Genomic DNA, 26338 nt, shown 5'->3' with positions numbered 1-26338 from the left:
TTAGGTGTACTGGATTTCAGTTGCCTCTTCTATAATAAGTTAGACTAAATGTCTATGTAAATGTTTCCAGCTCTAAAATTATTTGCTTCTGGGGCACCTGGGTGGCTCAGTTGGTTAAGCGTCCGACTTGGGCTCAGGTCATGATCTCGAAGTCTGTGAGTGCGAGCCCCATGTTGGGCTCTGTGCTAACAGCTCAAAGCCTGGAGCCTGCCTCAGATTCTGTGTCTCCTCCTCTCTCTGCCCCTCCCATGCTCATGCTCCATCTCTGTCTCTTAATAATAAACATTAAAAAAAAATTTCTTAATAAAATTATTTGCTTCCACATCACAATAACTTTAATACAACTATTTTATTTTTAGAACTGTTGATCATTAGTTTAGTCTTTAGGAAGGAAAGAGGGAAAAAATACACATTTACAATGCCGGGGAGCATTCTGCTACAATATGAAATGGCTCCACACCACAGAAGAGAGTGGACAGAGACTCCTGATACAGGAAAAGAGATACAGGGCTTGTGTTATCAAGGTGCATACTAGAAAATCTACTGAAAAGTTACCAAATGCTTCCTAAGCATACATTTTTAAAGTATTTGAGTCACTTTTTTGATTACTCTGTCAGCTTTTTCCAGTTGTACAGGGCTATTTCAAGGCCAAAGGCACATCATAATCTCGATACCACTGCCACTAGGTTTCCAAGAGGTCATTAGTTTGTGACATTTGCTGGTAAGTACACCCTCATATTAGGAACTAGGGGGTAAGAAAGAGCAAAGTAGTAAAAAAAAAAAAAAATCTTCCAATTACACATCTGTGTGCACTTCTGTCATCTCTTAAACCAACCCGTAACACATGTCCAACAATGCAGGATAAACCGCAAAAGGCAGAGACTATAGGTCAAAAAATTACTTTCTAATCTAGCACAGAAGTCCAGACCAGAACAAGGCACATGAAGTGTGGCAAATTGACATGTGAGGACATTTCAAAAGTAAAATCAATAGGATTTGGTCACACAGTGACTAGACATTGAGCAGGAAACCAAAACAAACCAAAAAACCCAAAGTGTCCAACAATGAGGAGCAGGGAAAATGATTCTTTAATAATCTTGTTATGGTAATATGAGAAGATGAGAAGACTCTGGGAGAAAGATGAATCTTTGAACATGAGTTAGAAACATCCAGAGACTGTCCAAGGAAATAACTAAAAACAGAAATTAGGTGTTCAAAGGGGGGCCAGGTACCTAACTGACCTGAAAGGTAGGTATCTACCTCCTACCTTCAGGAAGGTATCTGAACGCTTACCATATTAAACAAACTGAAGTCATGGAGGAGAGTTAAGATCTCCAAGAGGGGAATATATTGAATGAGAAGAGAGTACAGGACTGAACCCAATAGAATGTATTCATTTAAGAGGTTAAAAAAAAAAAAGAAAAGAAAAGAACAAGATAGTTTGTCAGAGAAGTGAAAGAAGAATCTGAGGGTACAGTGTTTAGGAACCAACAAAGAAAGTTTCAGTAAAAAAAAGGACTAACAGCACTGAATGACAGAGGTCCAGCCAGATGTGGACTTAAAAAAAAAAAATCAAATTTGGTGATTAACAAATAAGTCACCAGTGTCCTTCAAGAGAGGAGTTTCAGGAATATGAGGGAAAATCCCTGGAGAAAGAGCATGGAAAAGTGGAGAGGCAGGACTGAGTTCAAATCACAGCTCTGCCACTGATTAGCTGTGTTAAGCAAGTTGCTTACCATATCTGAATCTCAAATTCCCTCTTTGTAAAATGTAAGTATTACCATTTGTCATGGTTGTTGCATGGGTAAGGGGTAGTTAAGAAAAGTTTCTAGCACAGTGGCTGGTACTAAGCAGCCAATAAATGTGGTTATTATTATATGAAACCTGTTTATCTTTACATTTTCATTGCCCATATAAAAGAGTGTCTACCAGTGTAATATTAAGACAGAAAACTTTTTTTTTTTCATGTAGTGCAGGTGATAAAAAAATTAAAACTTGATTTTGGTTTTGCCTTTTTAAGCCAACAATTTGAAAGACCAGAAATATCCTTATAATGACAAGAATTTGAAAAAAGGGGGTGGGGCATTTTTCACACACTACTGGGTGAGATTATAAACTCAAGTAGTATGTTTCTGGAAGAAACTATGGCAGCGCCCACCAGTAAAATGTAACATAACCTTTTTGACCCAACAAATCTTCTAGAAATGTTGTGGAAATGTACCTAACAAGTGTCCCAGGACATATAAGAAAGATCCCTGTGGCACTATCAGAAAACAAAATGACATCAGAGAGAACTGCTTGAAGGATACAATACATTATAAAAATTATAATACAGAAACACAACACTAAGGGGGGGGATGCTCCTGCTTTGCTTCACAGCCTTCTCGATTATGGAATTTTTTTCCGATAGCAAGCATCAATTACTTTGTAATTAAAAATTAAATCAAATAATTTTTAATTTAGTACACTGGCTTTTAGATCAGTATATTCAAAATTTTTTATAATTCAGTGTTTTCTCACAAAAGAAACGTTTGTTCTTTTTAATGTCAAAGTTTAACTCATTAGATCTCTCTCCTAAGTAATACAATCTCACCACACCAGCTGATACCTAAATTATTCACTGGCCACTAAACTTGTACTCTTCTGTGGCAGCAGGTACTCTGTTAATACTATCCACGGTGATGAATTCCATTCACAGGAAAATGCTGAAGACTCCGAAACAAACAAGCACACACATCCTGAGGTGTGTGTGAGGTTGGGACTGATACCATTACATTACACTCTATTACAGTACATTCATCAGACAGACAATGTGTACCTTTAACACAAAGCTATACAGCACAAGGTGGGGGGGAGCTGATAACCTCTGAAATTAAAGGCCTTTCAACATAAAAAAAAATCACAAAAATATAACTACCACATGATGCAGCCACCCCACCCCTGGGTCCATAGAGAAAAGAACTGAAAGTTGGGTCTTGAAGAGCTATTTGTACACTCGTGTTGATAGCAGCTCTTTTCAAGGTAGCCAAGAGGTGGAAGCAACCCAAATGTCCAGTGATAAAAGAATGGATGAACAAAATGTGGAATATACATACAATAGAATTTTTCAGCCTTAGAAAGAAAGGAAATCCTGACACATGCTACCACATGGATGAACACTGAGGACATTATGCTAAGTGAGATATACCAGTCACAAGGCAAGGACTATATGATTCTCCTTCTAGGAGATAATTAAAGTAAGTAGTCAAATTCATAAAAACAAAAAGTAGAATGGTGGTGACCAGGGGCTGAGGAGAGGGGGAAAAAGGGAGGTATTTAGTGGGTATAGATCTTCAAAATGTACAAGATGAAGTTCTAGAGCTCTGTTTTACAACAATGTGAACATACTTAATACTAATGAACTACCTGCTTAAAAATGTTCAAGATGAAAAAAATGCTTAAGATGACAAATATTACTTTATGTGTTTTTCACAATAAAAAAATGAAAAAAATTTCCATTTTAAAAATAATTTTGGCCACCAAACTGTTAGGTCAAGATGACAGTACAGTTTACAAATTAGTTCAATTTGTTTTTTTTAATATAGGGAGCTATATGGACAAATGTTTCAGAGTGAAATATGTAAAGGAAGGGATTACCTAAGTATAAAAATATTCTAATATTATACAGCAATTTTTAGAAAGGCAATATTCCTTTCTAAATATTAACAAAATAGTAACATATCTAAAATTATAATCTGATGAAATGCTTTCAAAACAAAATATTTTTCTTGATTCTCATTATCAGGATTTCCATTTTTCACCTATCAGAAATAAAAGATTGCCTAAAACTAAGTAAAAAACAAAAGAGGAGTTAATTAAAATTTGGAAAGCCTTTAAGCTAGACACCTTGATCTGAAAGTATTTGAGTGACTTACACCACTCAATCCATGAAACTAAAGGAAGTTAGTCACGGCTGCAAGTAGATATATTAATATCAAAAGGCTTCATGAAAGCTTAGTACATACAAGATCAAATTTCAATTCTACTTACTTAAATATTTTGAATCTTACACTTTGAGAGTTACACACCAAAAACCTCCTGCTTTTGATAAAAGCACTCTAGAAAACTACCAGCATATTCCTTGGATTTTCTGATTCGTAAAATATTAAGAACTATAACTATTTTGGGCATTTAGTGTTTTTTTGTTTGTTTGTTTTTGTCAGCACTCATCACAGTAAGTACTCTTAATCTTTTTCACATATTCCACCCATCCCCCTCCCACCCACCCTTTGGCATCTAGTTTTAAAGCATTTAAGACTTAACTGTATTTATTTACTTTTACTACAGAAAACATCAAATACAGCTGATGTGTGAACCACCATCTACCAATAACCTAGCTTCAAAAATTACCAATGCATCAACAAAGACTGTCTAAAATTATAATTAATGGTTATCCACTAGGTGGTAGTAAGCAAACCCCAGATATATAATTTCACTTATAAATACTTCAACATATAACTCTAAGGGATACTTAAAAATAATAACCACAATGCTATTATCACACATTAAAAAATCAGTAATTCCCTGGTATCATCGGACATCCAAATTTTTTCTATTGCCTTATAACTGTCTCTTTCACAGTTAATCTGTTCAATTAATATCTAAATGAGTTCACACATGAAGATTCTATTTAACAGTTTCATAGAATAATCTAGGGAAACATACACTGGGGGGGGGGGGGGGGGAACCAAAGTATTAAGTTAAACAAAAGCAAACTGCAAAACAATGTAATCTGTGAGTCTATTTTTATAAAAATGTTTATCTTAATACATGATAACAAAATGTAGTCATTTTAGTAGTCATACTAGCCATGATTTGGGGTTATTATAAAACAAATCAGCCTGAAATAAACCACTTTTTTTTTTTTTTAAAGAGAGAGCACACATGCACAAGCAGGGGAGAAAGAATCACAATCTCCACACTTAGCACAGAGCCTGACGTGGGGCTCAATCCCACAACCCTGGGATCATGGCCTAAGTCAAAATGAAGAGTTGGACACTTAACTGACTGAGCCACCGAGGCATCCCTGAAATCATTCAACTTTAAAAACAAAATGTGATTTAGCTTAAGAAAATTTCAAACGTTGTATTTCACTTCCTGAGATTCAGGTAGTCATGTCTAAAATACTGCTAATGGAGAGTTTTCCAGGTTACTTTGTTTTCCTTATTTGTTTTTACTCGTTTTTAATGAGGAGGTTTAACACATGGTGTTAAATATACACTTATATATAGAAATCCACAGGAGTCAGGTGCATGTCTAAATTCACACACAATTTCAGTCAACAAATATCATCAACCATACCAAAGCATTTTTCCCCCGGTAGGTATGGGGAGTATCCTACTAAAGCCAAAATAACCACACTAATACCAAAAGGTATCTTAAATCTATCCATTTCTTTGCACTGCCACCACATCCTCTCTATGGATTACTTTAATGCCTCTTTCCTAATGGTTTTCCTACTCCTACTCTCATTCTGGTCCTCATCCTCCTCCTCCAAATAGCAATTAAAGTGATTAAAACATAAACCATAGTGGCTACCCTACATCTTCAAATCACCCCTACTTTATCCACTCTACTACACTTAAGTCTCACTGGCAAGCTTTCAGATTCTCTACTTTATCAAACTCTTACCAATCTCAAGAGCTTCACACAGCTCTTTCTTTGCCCAAGGCTCTCAATTCCACTCACTCTGGTTGGTGGTCTCCCTTCAGGCCTCAGTTGAATATATCATGTCCTTAGAAATTTACCCTGTCCACCCAATTTAAAGTCCTTACAACTAACTAGCTGTCTGAAACAAAAAACAAAAAACATTAGATCTATACCTCAACAAATTATAAGAATAAACTTATAATAGATTAGAGATCTAAATACTTAAAATGTAATTCAGTAAGTACTAGAATAGGGCAAATGTCTGGTTTTTTTTTTTTAATGTTTATTTAATTTTGAGAGAGAGAGACAGAGAGAGAGAGAGACAGACAGAGCATGAGTGGGGGAAGGGCAGACACACACACACACACACACACACACACACACACACACACGGAACCTGAAGCAGGCTCCAGGCTCTGAGCTGTCAGCACAGAGCCTGACTAAGGGCTCAAACCCACAAACCATGACATCATGACCTGAGCTGAAGTCAGACGCTTAACTAACTGAGCCACCCAGGCACCCCGGTAAATGCCTCCCTGAATTAGCATGGGAAAAGGTTTTCTAAACACGACTTAAAATCCACAAGCAATAAAAGGGAAGATAAAATTGACCACACAAAAAAAAATTTTACAAGGCAAACAAATAAACAAAAAGACATCAAAAAGTCAAAATTAAAAAAAAATGCAACATATATGACAAATAAAGGACTAATATTCCATATATGTAAGAGATCTTTAAAACTGGTAGACAAAGGGCCATGGTCAACTCTTAATACAAAAATGGGCAAAAGACATGAACAGAAAATCCACACTCACACAATTTTAAAATGACCCTTAAACACTCATTATGTCTCACTCATAATGAGAAATGAAAATTAAAACTACATAGATCTACCATTAGATTCGCAAAATTGTTAAATAGCATATTCTGCTGGCAATGCTGTAGAAAAACAGGCACTATCATATATTGCTGATGGGAATGCAAACTGGTACAGTTCTTACTGACAGAAATTTGGCAATATTTAACAAAACTATATATGCATTTACCTTTTGATTAAATAATCCCACTTCTGAAAATTTACCTTGAAGATACAACTTGAACAATACAAAATTATATATGCACAAAGCTATTCTTTATAATTGTAATTGGGAAACACTATGTCAATAACTAGGAAAGTGTCTGAATAAACTATGGTAATCCACAATAAAATAGAAAGATCTCTATGAACTGACATGAAGTGATTTCCAGGAAATACTGTTAAGGGAAAACAGCCAAGTGCAAACAGGTAGCTATAGTATGTTACCTTTCCTGTAAGAAAGGAAACAAAAAAATAGACATTTATCTGCTCACATAACCCCCTGCCAAACACAAACACACAAACCCACATGCAAAGAATAAATTGAAAACTAATGATAATGGCTACCAAAAGGGGTTAGGTAGGAATGAGGTGGGAAGGACAGAAAAGACGGAGTGACACTTCTGATGGTTTTAGCATGGTTCTGAGTTTTAGAACATTAATTAATGTTTCACATAGTGAAATAAACAAAAAAGGACATGGGTGGATCCAAAATGAAATACAAAGAAATGAACTTAAATATATTTCAAGTAAACAATAATCACACACTGAAAGCAGAGGTTTGAAGAAGAACCTAAGTAACTTAAAACACACTATTTTGACTACATGCTCCAAGTCTGTGGCTAAAGAATAAAAGAACTGTAAATAAATGTTGTACTCTGGTTAGTAAATTAGCAATGGTAGGGGTAGCAATACCAAAACTATGTTAAGTGTACTCTAGAACTGAACTAATAAGTAACATATTGTGGATAATGAGATCCAAATTTCCTGGAATTATAAAAGGGATTATAAATAAAGGAAGAAGGATAGAATGAACTCTGGAGGTATTAGAACTGGACATATCAGTATGAATTCATGGTTTTAATAAATAGACAGACACACAATTACACTAACACACACACACACACACATTTTCTAGCTTCACCACTCAAAGGATCTAAAAGCAAGAACACCTTAGCACTAATGAACACATCTGACACTAGCATCCAGATTTTGGTTTTTAAACACCATTCTCCAATAACCAAAGCTCCTTAGAGAAATGACCAATACCAGAGTTGGGGAAGGAAAGATACAAAGTCAGTATGGATCATCTTGTGGTACCGGAAAGTAAGCACTCAAATGGGGCCATGGCAAAGAGACACAGAAGCAAACTTAAAGTGGCCCCTGCTGGACAGTTTAGGACAATTATTCACTAAAAAAATAACAGTAAGTAACAGATTATAACCCTTTGAATATGAATCTGTGAATCCAGGCAGAAACAAATTTAAAAACAAGTAAAGCTCTTCCTTATAAAAGAATTCCTTACAAAGGAAGGACAGAATTAGAAAATCATCATCTCACAGCCCCATACTTAAAAATATTTAAGGCCAAATTCACCAATGGATGGATGCTAAAACTGGTTCGTGAAAATTAGATCAGAAAACAGTATAGTTTTAAAGTATCTCTCCCCAAGATATTTATTAATTACAAAGAAAAAACACCTTATAGTGGAAAAATCTGGCAGTCACCACCTCAACAAAGTAATCATAGTTAACCAGTTGAGACAAAATGACATCATATGCCTCCCAATACGTGAGATCACAACATCACTTCTGTGTAGTCTAAAAATGCATAAATTGAAAACATCAAACAAACCAAAATTAAGGAGCATTCTACAAAATAACTATCCAGTGCTCAGGGTTATGGGGCGACTGGGCGGCTCAGCTGGTTAAATGTCCGACTTCGGCTCAGGTCATGATCTCGCGGTTTCTGAGTTCGAGCCCTGCATCAGGCTTTGTGCTAACAGCTGGTAGCCTGAAGCCTGCTTCAGATTCTGTCTCCCTCTCCTTCTGCCCCTCCCCAACTCACACTCTGTCTCTCTCAAAAATAAAATAAAAGGCAGGAAAGAGGGCACTTGTTGGGATGAGCACTGGACGTTATATGGACACCAATTTGACAATAAATTATATTAAGGGGGGGAAACTAAATTAAATTTAAAAAGAATTTTTTTAAATAAACATTAAAAAAAAATTTTTTTAAGTGTCAGGGTTATGAAAGGCAAAGAAAAAATGAAGGAACTACTCCAGATGAGAGGACATTAAAGGGGCATACATGGCAAATGATGCATTGTGTGATCTTGTATTGAATTCTGGGCAGGAAAAAGGTCGTAAGTGAGAAAATTGGTAAAACCTGAATAAAGTCTATAACTAACCTATACTAGTATTAAATAGATTTTAATTTCCTCAAATCAAATAGTATTTTGAGTGGTTCAAATAGTTCATCAAATCAAGAATACTGAATTGATGTTAACTGATGATGATTTTAATCATCATACTGGGGTTATGTAAGAGAATATCCTTATGTTTAGGAAACACACATGGAAGTATTTAGAGGTAAAGGGGCCCATTGTCTGAAACTTACTCTCAAAAACAACGCAAGAAAAAAACATGTGTGTGTACATAGAACCAAGAATGAGTGATAAAACTACAGTGGTAAAATTTTTAAATTTGAAACATTTAGAGAATCCAAGTGAAAGGTATACAGGAATACTTTGTATTATTTTTGCAACTTTTTTATATGTCTAAAATTATTTCCAAGCAAAAAGTTAAAAAACAAAAACAAAAAAAGTAACTCCATCCTGGTATTCTCTGTCCCTGTTCCTTTCCATAAGAGAGTACTACTTTACCTTTTTGGTTCTCTACCCATTAGATTAAATGCACCATAATGGTTAGGTCTACATTTCTGCTCCTAAATGAATAACCAGCACCGAGCACAATAATTTACACTTTATATGCCCTAATTATCTTGGATTAAAGACTTAACTGTGTGCCATTTTACAGTTTTCTACTCATGAATCTTTCTGCTGATAACATTTTAAGAGGTCTCAATCAAATGATGGACATAAAACGTAGGGTATCTTGGGGCGCCTGGGTGGCTCAGTCAGTTGGGCGTCCGACTTCAGCTCAGGTCATGATCTCGCAGTCTGTGAGTTTGAGCCCCGTGTTGCAGCTCGGAGCCTGGAGCCTGCTTCCCATTCTGTGTCTCCCTCTCTCTCTGCCCCTCCCCCCCTCATTCTCTCTCTCTCTTTCTCTCTCTCTCTCTCTCTCTCTCTCAAAAATAAACATTAAAAAATATGTAGTGTATCTATACAATGGAATATTATGTAACAACAAAAAGAAATGAATTACTAATAACATGCTACAGCATGGATGAACCTTGAAAATGTTATGCTAAGTGAAAAAAAAAAGTCAAAAAGGACCACATGAATACATTCATATAAAATGCTAAGAATGTGCAAATCTACAGAGACAGAAAATAGATTTGGGGCACCTGGATGGCTCAGTCAGTTAAGCATTCAACTCTTGATTTCAACTCAGATCATGATCTCTCAGTTCATTGAGATCCAGCCCTGCATAGGGATCTGTGCTGACAGCGTGGAGCCTACTTGGGATTCTCTCTCTCCTTCTCTCTGCCCCTACCCTGCACATGCATGCTCTGTCTCTCAAAATAAATTTTTTTAAAAAGTAGATTTTTTTGTTACCTAGGGCTTAGAGAATAGGGAGATTGGGGAAAGATGGCTAGGGGGTATGGGAAAGGGAGTTCTGCTGGGGATAAAAACAATATTCTAAAATTGATCATGATGATGCACAACCACAAATATACTAAAAACCACTGAATTGTACACTTCAAATGGGTAAAGTTCATGGTACATGAAATATATCTCAATAAAGTTGTTTAAAGAAAAACAACTTTAAGAGTCCTACCAAAATTTCTGGGGCGCCTGGATGGCTCAGTTGGTTAAGTGCCTGACTCTTGATTTCAGTTCAGGTCATGATCCCATGACTCACGGGATCAAGCTCCATGTTGGGCTCTGCGCTAACAGTGTGGAGCTTGCTTCAGATTCTCTCTCTTCTTCTCTCTCTGCCCCTCCCCTTATGTTTTCTCTCTCAGAATAAATAAACATTAAAAAAAAAAAAAAAGAGCCCTACCAAAATTTTTATTTGGAGAGAGAGAGAGAGAGAAAGAGAGAGAAATCTATGTCTATGGCCACCATGTATGGCACTGAAAACTACTTCATTACAGACTTTTGGAAATTTCAATTAAAACTTCTGTTAAAATGAAAACCCACTGACAACCTTTTATTCAGATTTCTAAATAAAAATAACTGTTTCATGATACAGAGAAGAAATTGCCAGGAATTTTAGCCAATACTGAGTTTTTTTAGGTAAGGGTGGTTTAGTGAAAGAGAACACTTTAATGCTAGTCAACCTAACTCCTTCTCTACTCTCAAAGCTCACACAGGGGTCATTTCTCCCTGGAAGCCTCTTTGAATGCTCAAATTAGGTTAAGTGCTCTCCTCTGTACTCCCACAGCTCCCTGTACACCCCTGTACCTTAGGACTTCTTGAGACAAACTATTTTTCTCCTCTATCAAATTATGAAATCATGTTTAATCACATCTGTATTCCTAGCACAGTGCCAGCACATAAAAAGGACTCCACAAAAATTGAGTTAAACTTGGAGTGTGAATTTGGACCTGTTTGACTTCTATGAGCCTCAGTTTTTACCTATTCAAATAGGAATTCTACCAGTTGTCTTACCTAACTCATAGGGATGAGACATAAGAAACAAACTAGGAAATACAAATAAAAGCACCTGAAAAAAATGTAGTATACATATACAGTCTTCTATTATCATAGGAGCAACCTACATCAAGTATTAGTCATTCTCTGTACTTAATTTTGTTATAGGAACTTTGATACTTCTGGGTCTAAAAAGGCATAAGGGGATGGGGATACCCTAAACAAAAACTGATAAGCCTAAATTAATTGTGTCTCATTCATTACATACCATTCTGTCAACTATTACAGGCAAAATAGAAAGCATTCTGTACCACAACAACAATGAATGAATGCTAAATTACTCAGTAAACTACAACTGAGTTGTATACAACTCAGTATACAACTGCCTTTCAGGTTACTTTACAGCACACTTTCCGGTCTGTATGTTCTGAAGTGACTCAAACCACAGGCTAGAATTCTATATTTAAGAGAAAAAGACTCATGACCCAAATGCTGCCACCGCACCTCAGAAACACAGCACCTTCTGCTGCTAAAACCTTTTATGCGTTCAAGAGCCCTGTGTGTTCTTGACAGAAACCATACTCATGCAGCTGAATTTAGAACATGCTGACCTTGAGCAAATCAATGCCCTTAGCATGTACTTCTGGCTTATATCACTGCAAGAGGTAGACAGCCTCACCATCTATAGTAGTCAACAATTTCTGGCCACTGTCCCCTGGCTATTTTAAGATATCCCAACACATTTCTGTGTTGCCCAGTTCAAAGAAACAGAATAACACATGAACCTATGTTTAAACACAAATCGTTTACCTTGGAACTTGGGGTATGTGTGTTCATAGTGTGATTAGCTCAAAAATATTTAATTTGGTAAGTTTCCACTTCCTGCTTTCATTTTTTAAATACAACATATTTTTAACAAAAAGTTAAAAATCAAGTATAAGACACTTTTGCTTACTGTCTACTCAAATTTATAAGTAAACTTGGTAAAAAACTAAGCCAAAATTGGTGAACAAATATTGAAAAAGATTAATGGTTTACCTGCTATTTTCATGCAAAATTACACTAGATATTAAAACAGCACATGATTAAGGACTATGTGACACTTTCACCAGTCTACCTTAGTATTAACTCTTCTAACTCTTGGATCTAATTAGCATAAAGTCCTTTTAAAAGGTTTTTGTCCAAGCAACATAAATCAAAATGCTACTAGCAGAGTCCTTGTTTACAAATTAGAACCTCATTTTTTTTTTTAACTCTAAACAAAGAATCTGCAATTTAGCAATTGTATGTATACCTTCTAAAATTCAGGTAAATTATCTACTTGAAATTTATATATAAAAACAAATTCAAAACTTAGTAATTGTACTTAGCAATTATTCATAGCTTTTTTTTTTCTCATTCTCAACAGAAGCTAATATTTGTGCAAAGGCCCAATGCTAGAAATCAACATCATAAAATATTTAGCATTTCAGATTGCTTTTTAAAGGATTTCCTTTACTCCCTTGAAACATTTAATAAATGTTTAATAAATGTTCTCAAGTGTAAAAAATAAAGTTTTTTTTTTTTTTTTTACTCTCATCCAAAAGATTTCAATAAAGAAAAGGAGTATAGGTATCACACGGAGCTAAATCTGATATGCAGTATAATGCAGGACCCAAATAAAATGAAGTCATTTACTAACAAGTGAACTAAATATAGAGCCCAAGCAGCTGGAGCCTAGAGTTTATATAATATGCTAGCTGACAACTAAAAGCTCTTAAGACAGAACCCATAGAGTACAAAGGGAAGGGAAAAAAAACACTACTCTTCTCATGCTGTTAAATAAGAATTTAAAATAATTATTCCAGCAAAAAAAAATGAACTAAAAACTAATCCTGTATTCCATTACATTAAAAAAAAATCTGTCAGAAATACAGAGGATCAAATAAATGTAATTATATATTAAATAAGACTTAATACTGTAATACAACTACAAAGCTTTTAAATCATGTAAAAGGTTTTAAGAATAGTATCTAGCACTCTAATACCAAAAATGTTACAACCAGGAATATACTAAAGAATAATTAGACTATATTCCTAATTTCTGATATATATTTTAATAAATTGTCACTAAGTGATATATATGGGACTCCTTCTAATAACCTACTAATGGTAGGGCATATATCTGGAGTTCATTTTTTGTAGTAGCTAATTAATTTCTCCTATATAGTGTCCTGGGTACTAAAGTATGTATTTGTAAGACACTAATCAGAATGAGAGGTATAGTAAAAAGGTAGATACAAAACCAGAAAAATAAACAACCCTTGCTGGGCCTAAATTTATAATCCTCATGTTCTAACAATCTTCAACAACAAACTGCATGTATCTGTCTATTCACTAACTTATAAAACGGCCAATATTGGGAAGCTCCTGTATTTGCCCACTGTTTTGGGGCTCTAGAGTATATTTCATTCTAGCTGAAATGAAAACAGTATCTCAAAATTATAGGACCATGAATCCAAAACCATTTTACATACTCAAGAAGATATTTTGAATCCTGGTAATCATTAGCCCGTAAGACTACATATTGACACTCCAAGCTAGCATTGTATTAATCATGACACTATAGCACTTTATCAATATTTACATGGAAATTATTTTCTTTTTTAAATTCCACCCATAGCACCAACACCAAAATAACATTACCCATAACATATAGATGGAAGCATAATCAAACCTGTTATGGAAAAGTCACCTACACATTCAAGGCAGCCATGAAGTGTGTCTGAAATTCAGTATCACTAATCAAAATAACTTTCTGAATTCTTATCTAAGTATTCAGTCACATCTAATTACCTTTAATAAACGAGTTCTCTTAAGTGCCAAAATACTCAAAGATATATACAAAAATTACTATGAACCCTTTCCCAACATTTGAAGACTTCTGTTTGATCATCATTAATAACCTATCATTCCTTCAGGTCATGGAACTTTGGCATGGAGCTGCTGGGGAGATTTCTACTCTGTTTAGGCAGATTTTGTGCCTAAATTTTAAAAATCTTCTTAACACCTCAAACCTAAACCAATCTTGTCTGGATTTATTTATTTACCCAAGCCATCTTTTTTACCATGTACACACACAAAATTATTTCATTCAGCCAAAATTCAACATTTATTAAAGAGCCAAAAGGTAGTTGTCACCTACCTGTAGTACCGAGATTGTAGATATGTTGAACAAACAGTCTTTGATACATGACTGGCCGACCCAAAGTCTATCACCTTAACCCTGTATGGCTGCCGAACAGGATCCACCAGCATAATATTTTCTGGTTTGAGGTCAGCATGAATTAAACCAAGACTTTTCAATTTTTTCAGTGCAGTGGCCACTTGTTGAAGAATGGGTCGAATTACTTTTAGTGGCAGGGGGCTGAACTTATTTTGTTTCAAAAAGTCATACAAGTTTTGTTCCAGCATCTCAAAAACTAAACAAGTATGGTTACGGTGCTGAAAGCATTCATAAGCTCGTACAAAGTTATATTCATCAGCATTTTCAGTACTGAGTCTTGCTAATATGCTCACTTCTATTTGACCTTGACGTGCATAAGAAGGGTGATTCTTCAAAATTTTGATTGCTACAATTTCATTTGTCCCTCTTTTCCAGCATTTGACTACCTGGCCAAAAGTGCCTCGACCAAGAAAATCAAGGACTTCATAAGTATTTTTCATGGAGCATAAGACTTCATGCTGTACTAACTGATAGTCACCTTCTCCAGTGGTACAATTCTGTTTTGTTCCTGTGGTAGTTGTCACAACTGTCACTGGATTTCCCATGTTGGTTTGCAACATTGCAGGAAGTATGGACAATTCATCAACAATCTGCATTGCGCTGCTATGATTATCCAACTCCTCACTCTTGCGCTTCAATCCACATCGCTGGGGGCCTTCTAGGAAATTGAACCTGTGTCGCCACGCCCCAATCTGAGGTGCCTCCACTTGAGCTTGCTGTGCCTGAGCTGCTATGACCTTTGTAGCACCCGCAGTGTTTTTTAAAACAACAGCACTTGTCTGCAACGAAAAGTTGTGTCCTCGAGGTCTGTTAAATGGTATCTTTGTCTGAAAAACACTACCCTTCGTGGGAGGATGAGAATTTCCAATATTTTTACCATTCACATAGGTCCGTGGATAGTTTCTTTCCTGGAATACACAACTGCTTGGCTCTACTTTGAGTTTCTTCACACTACAAAAGGCACTTGACTGAGTTTGATAAACATACGGTGGGTAGACCAAGACTTGTGAGGCCATACCTGGTTGGGGGGGGGGGGGGGGGGAAGGGAGGAAAGAAAAAGACATTATTAACTACAAAAAAAAATTGTTTTTAATTTTAAATCTCAAAGAAAACTTTCAAGGGTCAAGTCCATAATTTATAAAAATAATTAAACTTCTTTAAGATTTTTTTCCCTTAGAGAAGATAAGCATTTTAGTATCTCCATCTTAGCTAATTAAACCTTCAGCTATTTTGAGTATTGCATATAAGCCTGGGAATAAAAAACTGAGTGCATTTAGTTAACCAAAAAATATCTACCAAGCAGCTGTAATGGCCAAGATATACCCTAGGAACTATGCCAACCATTTTTCTCCCAAAAGGGAAAAATACAGATCCCTTAACTATACACATTTGGCAAAGGTAAAGCATTCTATCACCAAATTATCATTTATGAACCAATGACAAGGAAAGAAAACATACACTGCATAAATAGAGTCACATTCCTTATAGCTAAAGTTCAAGAAATGCCCCAGAAAAAATAATCAATTGTAAAAATTGTAAATAAGACATAGGTCTTTTGCATGATGTTCTCCTTACTTAACATCTTTTTCCACATCCACCCTTGTACACTTAAGTGGACTTCTTTACATTCAGATCAAAGTGATGCAATACCTTCTTGCTGAAGATTTACTTGGAACACACACTCACCACTCACTCTCTAGGCCACAGTTGGGCATTCAGTGCTCAATAAAAGCTTCTATGTTCTTCTAATTAGCATTCATGACATGATATTACATTACACTCCAATTGTGAGTGTATCCATCAGTCTTTCACACTAGATCTGAAACAAGGTGCCCAGGATATAGAGTTGGTGCTCAATAAATATGAGTTGGTCAAATTAATTTTAAAATATTTCCACCACCCACAATTTAAAAATCTATATTGTATTAACTGGGCAGTCTCATACTGTTTTAACAAATCAAACATCAATTCCTTAATTCAAAAACAACAGATTGCCATCACAGTATGCAATATATGTAAAATATTTAAAATATTAAGAGTTACCACCTATGGAAGGAATTACTATGCAGAGGTTTAATAAATGCTTTATTTGCAATATTTTATTTAACCATATTAATATCTTCCCAATTTGCTGTTAAGAAAACTAAAACTCAAGAGGAATTAGGTAATTGGGCAAGGTCACATAGCTAGGGTGTAGTAAAAGAACAGGAAAATACATTGCCCTCTTGGGGCATAAATTTATGCCTCCTTCAACTTCCTAAATTTTTTTTTTTTTTTTTTTTTTTTAAGATTTTATTTCTGGGGCACCTGGGTGGCTCAGTTGGTTAAGCATCCAACTCTTGGTTTCAGCTCAGGTCATGATCTCCTGGTTCGACTGTTTGAGCCCCGCACTGGGGTCTGCACTGACAGTGCACAGCCTGCTTGGGATTTTCTCTTCCTCTCTCTCTGCCCCTCCCCTGCTCCTGCTCTCTCTCAAAATAAATAAATAAACACTTCTTAATAACTACCTACCACATTCCTAAACTGACCTGGATCTAGTAAGAAATGAGCAATAAAACCTTATTAGACAAATTAAGATTTGATGTTCAATGTGTAAGAAAAAATTGTAAATTGAAATTCTGGGTTCCAAACCATTTCATCCAGCATCAGAAGTTTCAAAATTCCACCAATTTTTCTCCTTTTAATGAGGCGAGGCCACAGGGAAAACTCCTTCTAAACATATTGAACCCATCATCTAATTCACTTAATGTTTGTGAGGGCCGCCAACCTTATCTTCAACAATTTAGCATTACCGTGATTCCCATTTCAAACCACTTCTGTGATCGACACCCACAGAAATAGACTGAAAGAAACAGATGATGAAACTGACACAAAAAAATTTCTAAAACATCTATTATAAATATACTTGTGGATTTAAAGAAACGCATGAACATAAATAGGAGAGACATGAAAAGCATCTTTAAAAGGGAACCGGTGAGCCTAGAAAACCATGTATTATCATACAGACAAAGGAAAAGTAATTTGACAATATCTAACAAAACTGACATAGAATCAGGCACCTCAGATATAGTAAAAGAATATTCATGCAGTATAACCTAAACACTCATTCAAAAAGCACTGGGTAAATACAAGACCAACTACAATCTTGCCATTTGCAACTACGTGGATGGAACTGGAGGGTATGATGCTAAATGAAATTAGTCAGAGAAAGACAAAAATCATAGGACTTCACTCATAAGGGAAGAGAAACAAAAATAATATAAAAACAGGGAGTGGGACAAAACAGAAGAGACTCATAAATAAGGAGAACAAACTGAGGGTTGCTGGAGGGGTTGTGGGAGGGGGATGGGCTAAATGGGTAAGTGGCATTAAGGAATCTACTCCTGAAATCATTGCTTCACTATAGGCTAATTTGGATGTAAATTTTAAAAAATAAAAAATAAAGTTAAAAAAAAAAAAGAATGAAAATAATCTACCCTGTTATGGACTGATTCCCATATTGTTGTATGAAAAAAGCAAGATTCAGAAAAATGTGTACTTTACAATAGAATTATTAGGGTGCCTGAGTGGCTCAGTAGGTTGAATGTCCAACTTCAGCTTAGGTCATGATCTCGCAGCTCAGGAGTTCAAGCCCGGCATCCGGCTCTCTGCTGTCAGCATGGAAGCCCCTTTGGATCCTCTGCCCCCCTCTTTCTCTGCTCCTCCCCTACTCACTCTCTCTGTCTCTCAAAATAAATACACTTAAAAAAAAAAAGAATTACATATGTATATATTTGCATATACACTGAGTATCTGTATACATATAAAGTGTGGGTTTCTTTGCCTCAGAGGAGAGTAACAAGAATTCTGGAGGCAAATGACAAAGATTTACTTTTCATTGTATATCCTTTTTACCACTTTAATTTTCACTATGTATGTATATTGCTCAGTCATTTGGGCATGTGACTTCAGCTTAGGTTATGATCTCATGACTTGTGAGTTCGAGCCCCGTGTCAGGCTCTGTGCTGACAGCTCGGAGCCTGGAGCCTGCTTTGGATTCTGTGTCTCCCTCTCTCTCTCTTTGCCCCTTCCTGCTCACGCTCTCTCGCCTTCAAAAATAAACATTAAAAAAAATTATAAAATATATAGATTTCATATTTAGAGATGAAATAATATACTGGGGTTTGCTTCAAAATAATAGAGAAAATAGATGAGGATATGAATAAAATGAAATTAGCCATATACTGTACTTCATAGGATCTTGATGATCAAGTAAAAAGCGTTTCTACTTTTGAATGTTTACACTTTTCCTTAATAAAGAGTTAAGTGAAAATATTTAAAACTCCACCCAGAAAGATTCTGATTCAGTAGGTCTGTAGTGAGGTCCAGGCATCTGCATGTGTACAAGCTCCCAAGGCCATTTAGATTCACACTAACATCTGAGAAAAAATGATCTAGTTTATATAAAAACCGTAGCAAATTTAAGCCCTACCAATTCAAGGTCCTCAAGTCTCAAAAGACGAGGATGAAATCCTAGGGAATAGAATGCATACCACTCTTGGCCAATCCATGCCATTAAAAAAAAATTTTTTTAACATTTATTCATTTTTGAGAGACAGAACATGAGTGGGGGAGGGGCACAGAGAGAGGGAGCTGTCAGCACAGGGCCCAAGGCAGGGCCCAAACTCACGAAGCGTGATATCATGACCTGAGCTGAAGTCAGACGCTTAACCAACTGAGCCACTCAGGCACCCTATGCCAATCCCATGCCATTTGAAAGCGAGGTGTTATATGAACAACAGCTGAGATCCAGGTAACTGACATACTGATATTTAAGAAACTACTACAATTTCTGAACTCTGGGGGCGCCTGGGTGGCTCAGTCGGTTGAACTTCTGACTTCGGCTCAGGTCTTGATCTTGCAGTCCGTGGGTTCAAGCCCCACGTCAGGCAGGCTCTGTGCTGACCACTCAGAGCCTGGAGCCTGCTTGGGATTTCTGTCTCCCTCTCTCTCTGCCCCTCCCCCATTCACTCTCTGTTTCTCAAAAATAAATAAATGTTAAACAAAACATATTAAAAGAAATTTTTTTTCTGAACTCTGCTGTTCGTACCTTTTCTTCCCCAACATGCCGAGCTAGAAGGCAAACAAGCCAAGAGCCCCAACCAAGGTTAACTAAAGGAAACTCAGAAAATTACCCCTCACCAAGCACTGTGCTGGGCAGAGCCAATCTCAAAGGAGACTTTAGAAAATAAACACAGATAGGAATGTCCCATCATATACATAACACATAAGAAAGGGTGAGGGTGGTGCTGGAGACAGCTATCATAAAGGACCACAAGCAAAGAGCTCTAAATTACTAATAAACTTGGCCACTGTGACTCCCTGCCATATCCAGGTATTAAGTCTTTTCTTCTCCCAATCCTCCATCAGATAAAACTCATGGTCTGAGAAGAGTATCTTATACTTGAAGTTTATGGATTTTATACAGTACAGTAAGTAAGGAGAGTACAGGAGCTGCTTAAGTCCATGGAGTCTAAAACACAGACTCATTACAATACTATTATTACCTATTATTTTCACTGCAATTCAAATTACATTATACCTCTGTAGCTTTATTATTTATGACTTTGTCATTTGTTCTTATCAACTGACTAAGAAATGAAGTTTTGAAACACTACCCCTTTGTGAGCTGGGGCTGCCTATAATATATCACTCAGAGGATGGTGAAGACTCCTGTGAGAGCAACCATTAAGCTTCCATTCCTCAAGCTTAATAATCTCAGGTACTTTAATAGGGCCTTATTTTTCCAACCCTCTAAAAGACTTTAAGACCCATCTGAATTGTATCCAAATTTTTCACATCCTTTTACAATTACCAAAACAGCAATGTAACCAACATTGACACCCACAAACCTGAGTCTGTCTGACCACCACTAACCAGGTTTTCTACTTTTTTCCCTTTTCAGGCTTTCTGAAAAGGGAGGAAGCAAAAACAGAAATACTTTACTATCTTACATTCAATTTATTAGCCAATATTAAAATTCTGAACAATTCTGCCAAACTTATACAAAGCCCATAGGTAACTGGGTTCTTCTTCAAAATGTACGTGACAGCACAAATAGATTTGAGTAAACGCAATGATGCCTTTGCATTCTCTTCACTCAACTTTCTCTTACTTGTGCAAATCTCAATTTTTAAATGTACTTCTTTTTAAAAAAATTATGATAAAATATGCAAAACACAGAATTTTTCATTTTTAAGTGTGCAGTTCGATGGCATTAAATATATTCACACTGTTGTGCAACAATCATTAGCATCCATCTCCAGAACTTTTCTCCTCTTCCAAAACTGAAACTCTACCCATTAAACAACTGTCCAATGTCCCCTGCCCCAGCCCCTGGCAACCACCATTCTATGTTCTGTATGAATTTAACTACTCTAGGTACCATACATATGAAATTGTACAGTATTTGCTCTTACGACTGACTTACTTCACTTAGCATAATGTATTCAAGGTTCATCCACGTAGCAGTGTCAGAATTCCCCTCCTTTTTAAGACTAAGTAATATTCCATTGTATGTATATGTCATATTTTGTTTATTCATTCAGCCATCGAAAGATATTGGGGGGTGGGTGCCTACCTGGCTCAGCCAGTGGAGCATGCAACACTTGATCTTGGGGTTGTGAGTTCAAGTCCCACATTGGGTGTAGAGATTACTTAAAAATAAAATCTTAAAAAAAAAAGATATTTGGGTTGCTTCCGCCTTTTGACTATCGTGAATAATGCTACTATGAACACGGATGTACAAATTTCAAGACTCTACTTTCAAATCTTTTGTGTATATACCCACAAGTGGAATTCCTGATTATATAATAATTCTATTTTTAATTTGAGGAATCACTATATTTTCCAGAGCAGCTGTACCATTCAAATTCCAACCAGTAGTGCACAAAGGTTCCAACTTCTCTATATCCTCAACAACACCTATTTTTTTCTTCTTTTTTATAATAGCCATCTTAATGGGTGTGAGGTGGTATTTCATTGTGGTTTTCAAATCTCTATTTTTAAATCTAATTCATCAGGCCTAGCTGTACTAACACCTAGAGCTTGATGTCATCCATAGCTATAACAAATGAGCTTTCTATTTTTTCATTTGAGTTCTTGACAAATATTAAACATTACACTTAAAACTCTATAGAAACCCACATTATTAGCTGGGCATTCCCAAATGACTACTGAATAATCCCCAGGTCTTTCAGACCATCAGTGGAAAGTACAGAAATTATTACATTACTAAAAGCATCAAGTTTCAATTTAAAACATAAATATAAAAAAGAACAGTATTTCTAAAGATGAACAACAATAAATGAAAATAACAAATAAAATGAAAGTCTTTTAAGAAGTTTGTTTTGTTTTTTTTTTTACTTAAAGAGAAGCTCAGGGCACTAAAAAATTATCTCATAATAAACAGGGATAAGAGACCAAAGCATTAAATTTGTAGCTACTATTCCACAATCAAAAAAAAAAAAAAAAAAAATACAACAACCAACAAAAAAGAAGTCACCTCAATGCCAAGTTACCTTAGGGAATATTTTCACTGAACTGGAAATAAGCAAATAGCTACACTAAATCAAAGTAAACCTTTGATTCTGTTTACATAAAAACCCTGCTTTCAGAGTTCTTTTCTGAACATACCTATCAACTGTTTCCAGGATATGTATTAAAATAAGGTAGATACAAGTGAAGTTCACTTTCAAAAATGAACTTATTATCAAACTCTTTAAAAGGAGACAAATGGAACAGGAAATGAAAAATACAATTAAGACTGTTTTGTCAGTAAAATGTACCAAAGCACCTTTAACCTAATGGCATCAAAGCTAACAGAGTCGGGAGGATTATCCTACGTGAAAATAGTAATGGTATGTTCTACACTGTTAGAGTAGTACCTAGTTCACTAAGAGAATGATGTCTTCAGTCAAATTGCCAAACATACATTACAGATTATAACTGCCTTCCAGCAGCTATGATCAGCACCAGAGGCAAAAAGACTGAAAAGCGCTATGTAAAAATCATAGCGCATGATAAAAACCAAAGAAAACACCACCACTACCACCATCCCCCCTACCCCACACAAGCAGTCCCTACTACCCCAGATCGCCAGCCTACTCTGGTCTTTACTGGCATCCAAACGTTTCTTCTAGCCCTCTTTCTCTCATCTCAATTAAACCTCAAGATCTGACTTGGGTACGTCAAAACAGCATTTCACATTCTGTCCTCAAAATATTATCAATCTCTTCCTCTGACCTACCATCTCTTTCTGATTATCTATCTCCCACCACGCAAATTCCCAATATCCTCTGCTAAATTCTAGTTCCTCTCCTTCTAGTGCAATACATTCAAAATTAACACTTCTCTTATGTAACACAAAAGGCATTTTTAAAGATGCTTAGCAGTAAAAGAATCCAAAATTCTAAATCTGAATAGTGGCTCTCAATCCTTTTCCTGACACACTTCAGGTATGATGAAGTTAGAAGAAGTGAAACACTTTAGAGGAGGTAGTATTCAAAAGCAAAACTTTTTCAGAGAAGTAAAAGCACTTTAGGGAAGGTGGTCTTTACCGAAACATTTTTATGTGCAAATCAGAAAGTAAGCCATTCCAAGAAAGGAGCTTTGTGCATCAATATAATGACTTTCAACCCTGCAGAATGTCTTTTTGAAAATAACAGGGTCAACCTAATTCACTCAGCTAGTGGGCCAAAGAGGAATTACGCTGTTCGTAAACGACTTTTGCATTCCTCACAAAGTCTAGAAAAGAGTTAAATGAATAAAACCTACAGCTGTGTTAGCGCCACACATCTTTTCAAACTTACTTTTTTCTAAGATACAGCAAACGTAAGTTGTATTATAACTCAAAGTTTTGTACAAATGTCTGTGCCTTGATTTCACAAAGTCTGACAAAGAGATCAAAGGAGATAGAATGAAGTCTTCAAGTAGCAATATTGTCTATAATCTAATTTCATGTAAATAATAGATTATTCCAACTTGGTTTACCCATAAAAATTTTGCTTTCATGAATATACCTAGAAAATAGGTATACCTAGAAAATATGCTTCAACTGAAAATCTGTCAACATTTCATAGAGGGGATTAAGGGACATTTTTCTTAAGAGCTTTAAAACTGAAAGATAAGGTATTAAATACAGAAAAGAATACTAAAAACAAGTATTACACTATTTTAATGACACAGTGATTGATTAAAGCCATGAATTAAACAATTTGTTACTGCAATGGTATTTTGACCAATTTTGAAACCTCTCATAACCACAATATTTTATTATATTAACATGAATTTGTTGTATGTCCTCTCAAAAAATCATGTTTCAGCCCATGAAATACTTATGGTGATACCATGAATGAAAACCTTTAGATAAAAGCTGTACAATTTGAGCTGAAGTTTAAATTTCTACTAATTGGCCTAATTTCAACTTATTTTTCAAATGATAAATGAGTTAGTAATCTATGAAAGTTGTATCAAATTCACTTTTTAAACATCTTACAACTAAATCCACTGTGAATACTATCAAATAATGTTTTAATATTATTTTAATTCTACCTTTACCATACTTATATCTTACTACAATTAGCCTATTCTCAGTTACAAGTTTGAAGTTTAAAGATTCAATTACTTGAAGCAAAAGAAAAAAAGTCTAGCTTCCTTCATTAGTACCTAAACTTTAGTTTATGACAATAAAATATAGATGAATCTATCAGTGTTTTTTAGGACAACTTCAAAGAAATACATCATATTTTGTGGAAGAGAAAGAAAAAAACTAATTTAATCCAACGGAAAACTCTTTTATAAATTATTTGCACTTGTAAGTTCAAATTTTGGGTGCTATTTTTTAAAAAATTAAGTTAATTTACCTGAATTTAATCACTCTTGCCTTTTTTAAAGATTTTTTTCTTTAAGTAATGTCTCTACACCCAAAGTAGGGCTTGAACTCACAAACCCAAGATCAAGAGCCACATACTCCACTGACTGAGCAAGCCAGGCGCCCCACACTCCGGCCTTTTTTTCTTTAATATGTACAAACTTCAAAGGTAAAAGAGTTTATAAACTCTTATATTTTGTATGGACTGAATAGGTAACCCATATGCTTCATTTTGGAATGGCTACCCACCTCACCCTACCCCATCCAAAAACAAAGAGGATCTTCACTGCTTTATTATTTAAAAAAAAAACCTCCAGTTAGTTATTTTCCAAGTTTTTAACATATAATGACCCCTGTGAACTTATTATGAGAATTTTACATTGCTGTGTTTGTCCCTCATTACATTTAAACAGTTTCACACCCACATGCTCTAACTATTCTCCAACTGAAGTGCTAGAATTTTCAAGAGGATAAATGTAAAGAGGGGGAAAACCTTCACCAACTATAGATATTTCTACCTTTCAATTCTAAAGAACATTAAAGGGGGAAGAAAAAAAAAACAAACCTCTGCATCTATAAATGTCTTACAACACAAAATACACCAGGGTCAGCCTAGAGGTTTGTATTTTTATACCTTTCAGTTTAAAATTAATGTTATGTTTTTAACAAATCACAAACCTCTGAAAAGATTTTTTTTTTAAAACAAAGAAAAGGCACAACAAGGAAAAGATGGGAAAAGCTGACTTTACTAAAATTTAAAATTTGTATGTATTTATCCAACGATAACACAAAGATAAGCCATAGAAATGAAGATACTGGCAACACATGTAACTAACAAAAGATCTGAAGAAATCATATTGTGTTTGGCAAAATTCAGTATAAAAGTGGATTAAAAAATATATACAAGCAATTCACAGGTAAGGAAATGCATGACAAATGACTTATTAAAAAAAATTGTCAGGGGGCGCCTGGGTGGCGCAGTCGGTTAAGCGTCCGACTTCAGCCAGGTCACGATCTCACGGTCCGTGAGTTCGAGCCCCACGTCGGGCTCTGGGCTGATGGCTCAGAGCCTGGAGCCTGTTTCCCATTCTGTGTCTCCCTCTCTCTCTGCCTCTCCCCCGTTCATGCTCTGTCTCTCTCTGTCCCAAAAATAAATAAACATTGAAAAAAAAAAATTAAAAAAAAAAAATTATCAGCCCCATTAGTAATAAGGAAAACACTCATTAAAACTACAGTAAGAGGGGCGCCTGGGTGGCTCAGTCGGTTAAGCGGCCGACTTCGGCTCAGGTCACGATCTCGCGGTCCGTGAGTTCGAGCCCCACGTCGGGCTCTGTGCTGACAGCTCAGAGCCTGGAGCCTGTTTCGGATTCTGTGTCTCCCTCTCTCTGACCCTCCCCCATTCATGCTCTGTCTCTCTCTGTCTCAAAAATAAATAAACATTAAAAAAAAAATTTTTTTTTTAATAAAATAAAATAAAACTACAGTAAGATGCCATTTTATACCCATCAGACTGACAAAAAGTAGGACAATACCCAATGTTAAAAAGTTGTAGGTCCACAGAAGGTAAAGAAGTACAATCACTTTAGGGAGCAAAGCTGAAAATGGACATAGTCCATAATCTAGCAATTCTTCCAGGTATACATCTGCCTACAGAAATTCACATAGGTACAAAAAAATTAAAAATTTAAAATTTAAAAAATTTTTAAAAACCCACAGGTAAATCAATGTTCACTGCTGTTCTGTATATTTATAGCAAAATTTTGAAAAACCCCGATTGTCAGAAAAGAATAAAGTGTGGCTTTTTCATAAAATGCACACAATACAATGGTGGCCTATACC

The 26338-nt window shown here is 35.6% G+C and overlaps 1 protein-coding gene across 6 annotated transcripts in view; it reads right to left on the bottom strand.

Moving 5' to 3' along the window:
* The window catches only part of HIPK3 (homeodomain interacting protein kinase 3), a 93953-nt gene that overhangs the window by 48443 nt on the left and 19172 nt on the right, over positions 1-26338 (bottom strand). For all 6 annotated transcript variants that reach the window (XM_047878259.1, XM_047878263.1, XM_047878262.1 and 3 more), the window contains exon 2: positions 14509-15607. In XM_047878259.1, coding sequence (XP_047734215.1) covers positions 14509-15605 — 1097 coding nt within the window. In that variant the 5' untranslated portion in view covers positions 15606-15607. The remainder of the gene's footprint in view (positions 1-14508; positions 15608-26338) is intronic.

This window comes from Prionailurus viverrinus, chromosome D1, assembly GCF_022837055.1.
Source record: "Prionailurus viverrinus isolate Anna chromosome D1, UM_Priviv_1.0, whole genome shotgun sequence".
Classification (NCBI taxonomy): Eukaryota; Metazoa; Chordata; class Mammalia; order Carnivora; family Felidae; genus Prionailurus; species Prionailurus viverrinus.
The sequence above is the reverse complement of the archived record's forward strand: the minus strand, read 5'-3'. Positions and strand labels throughout refer to the sequence as shown.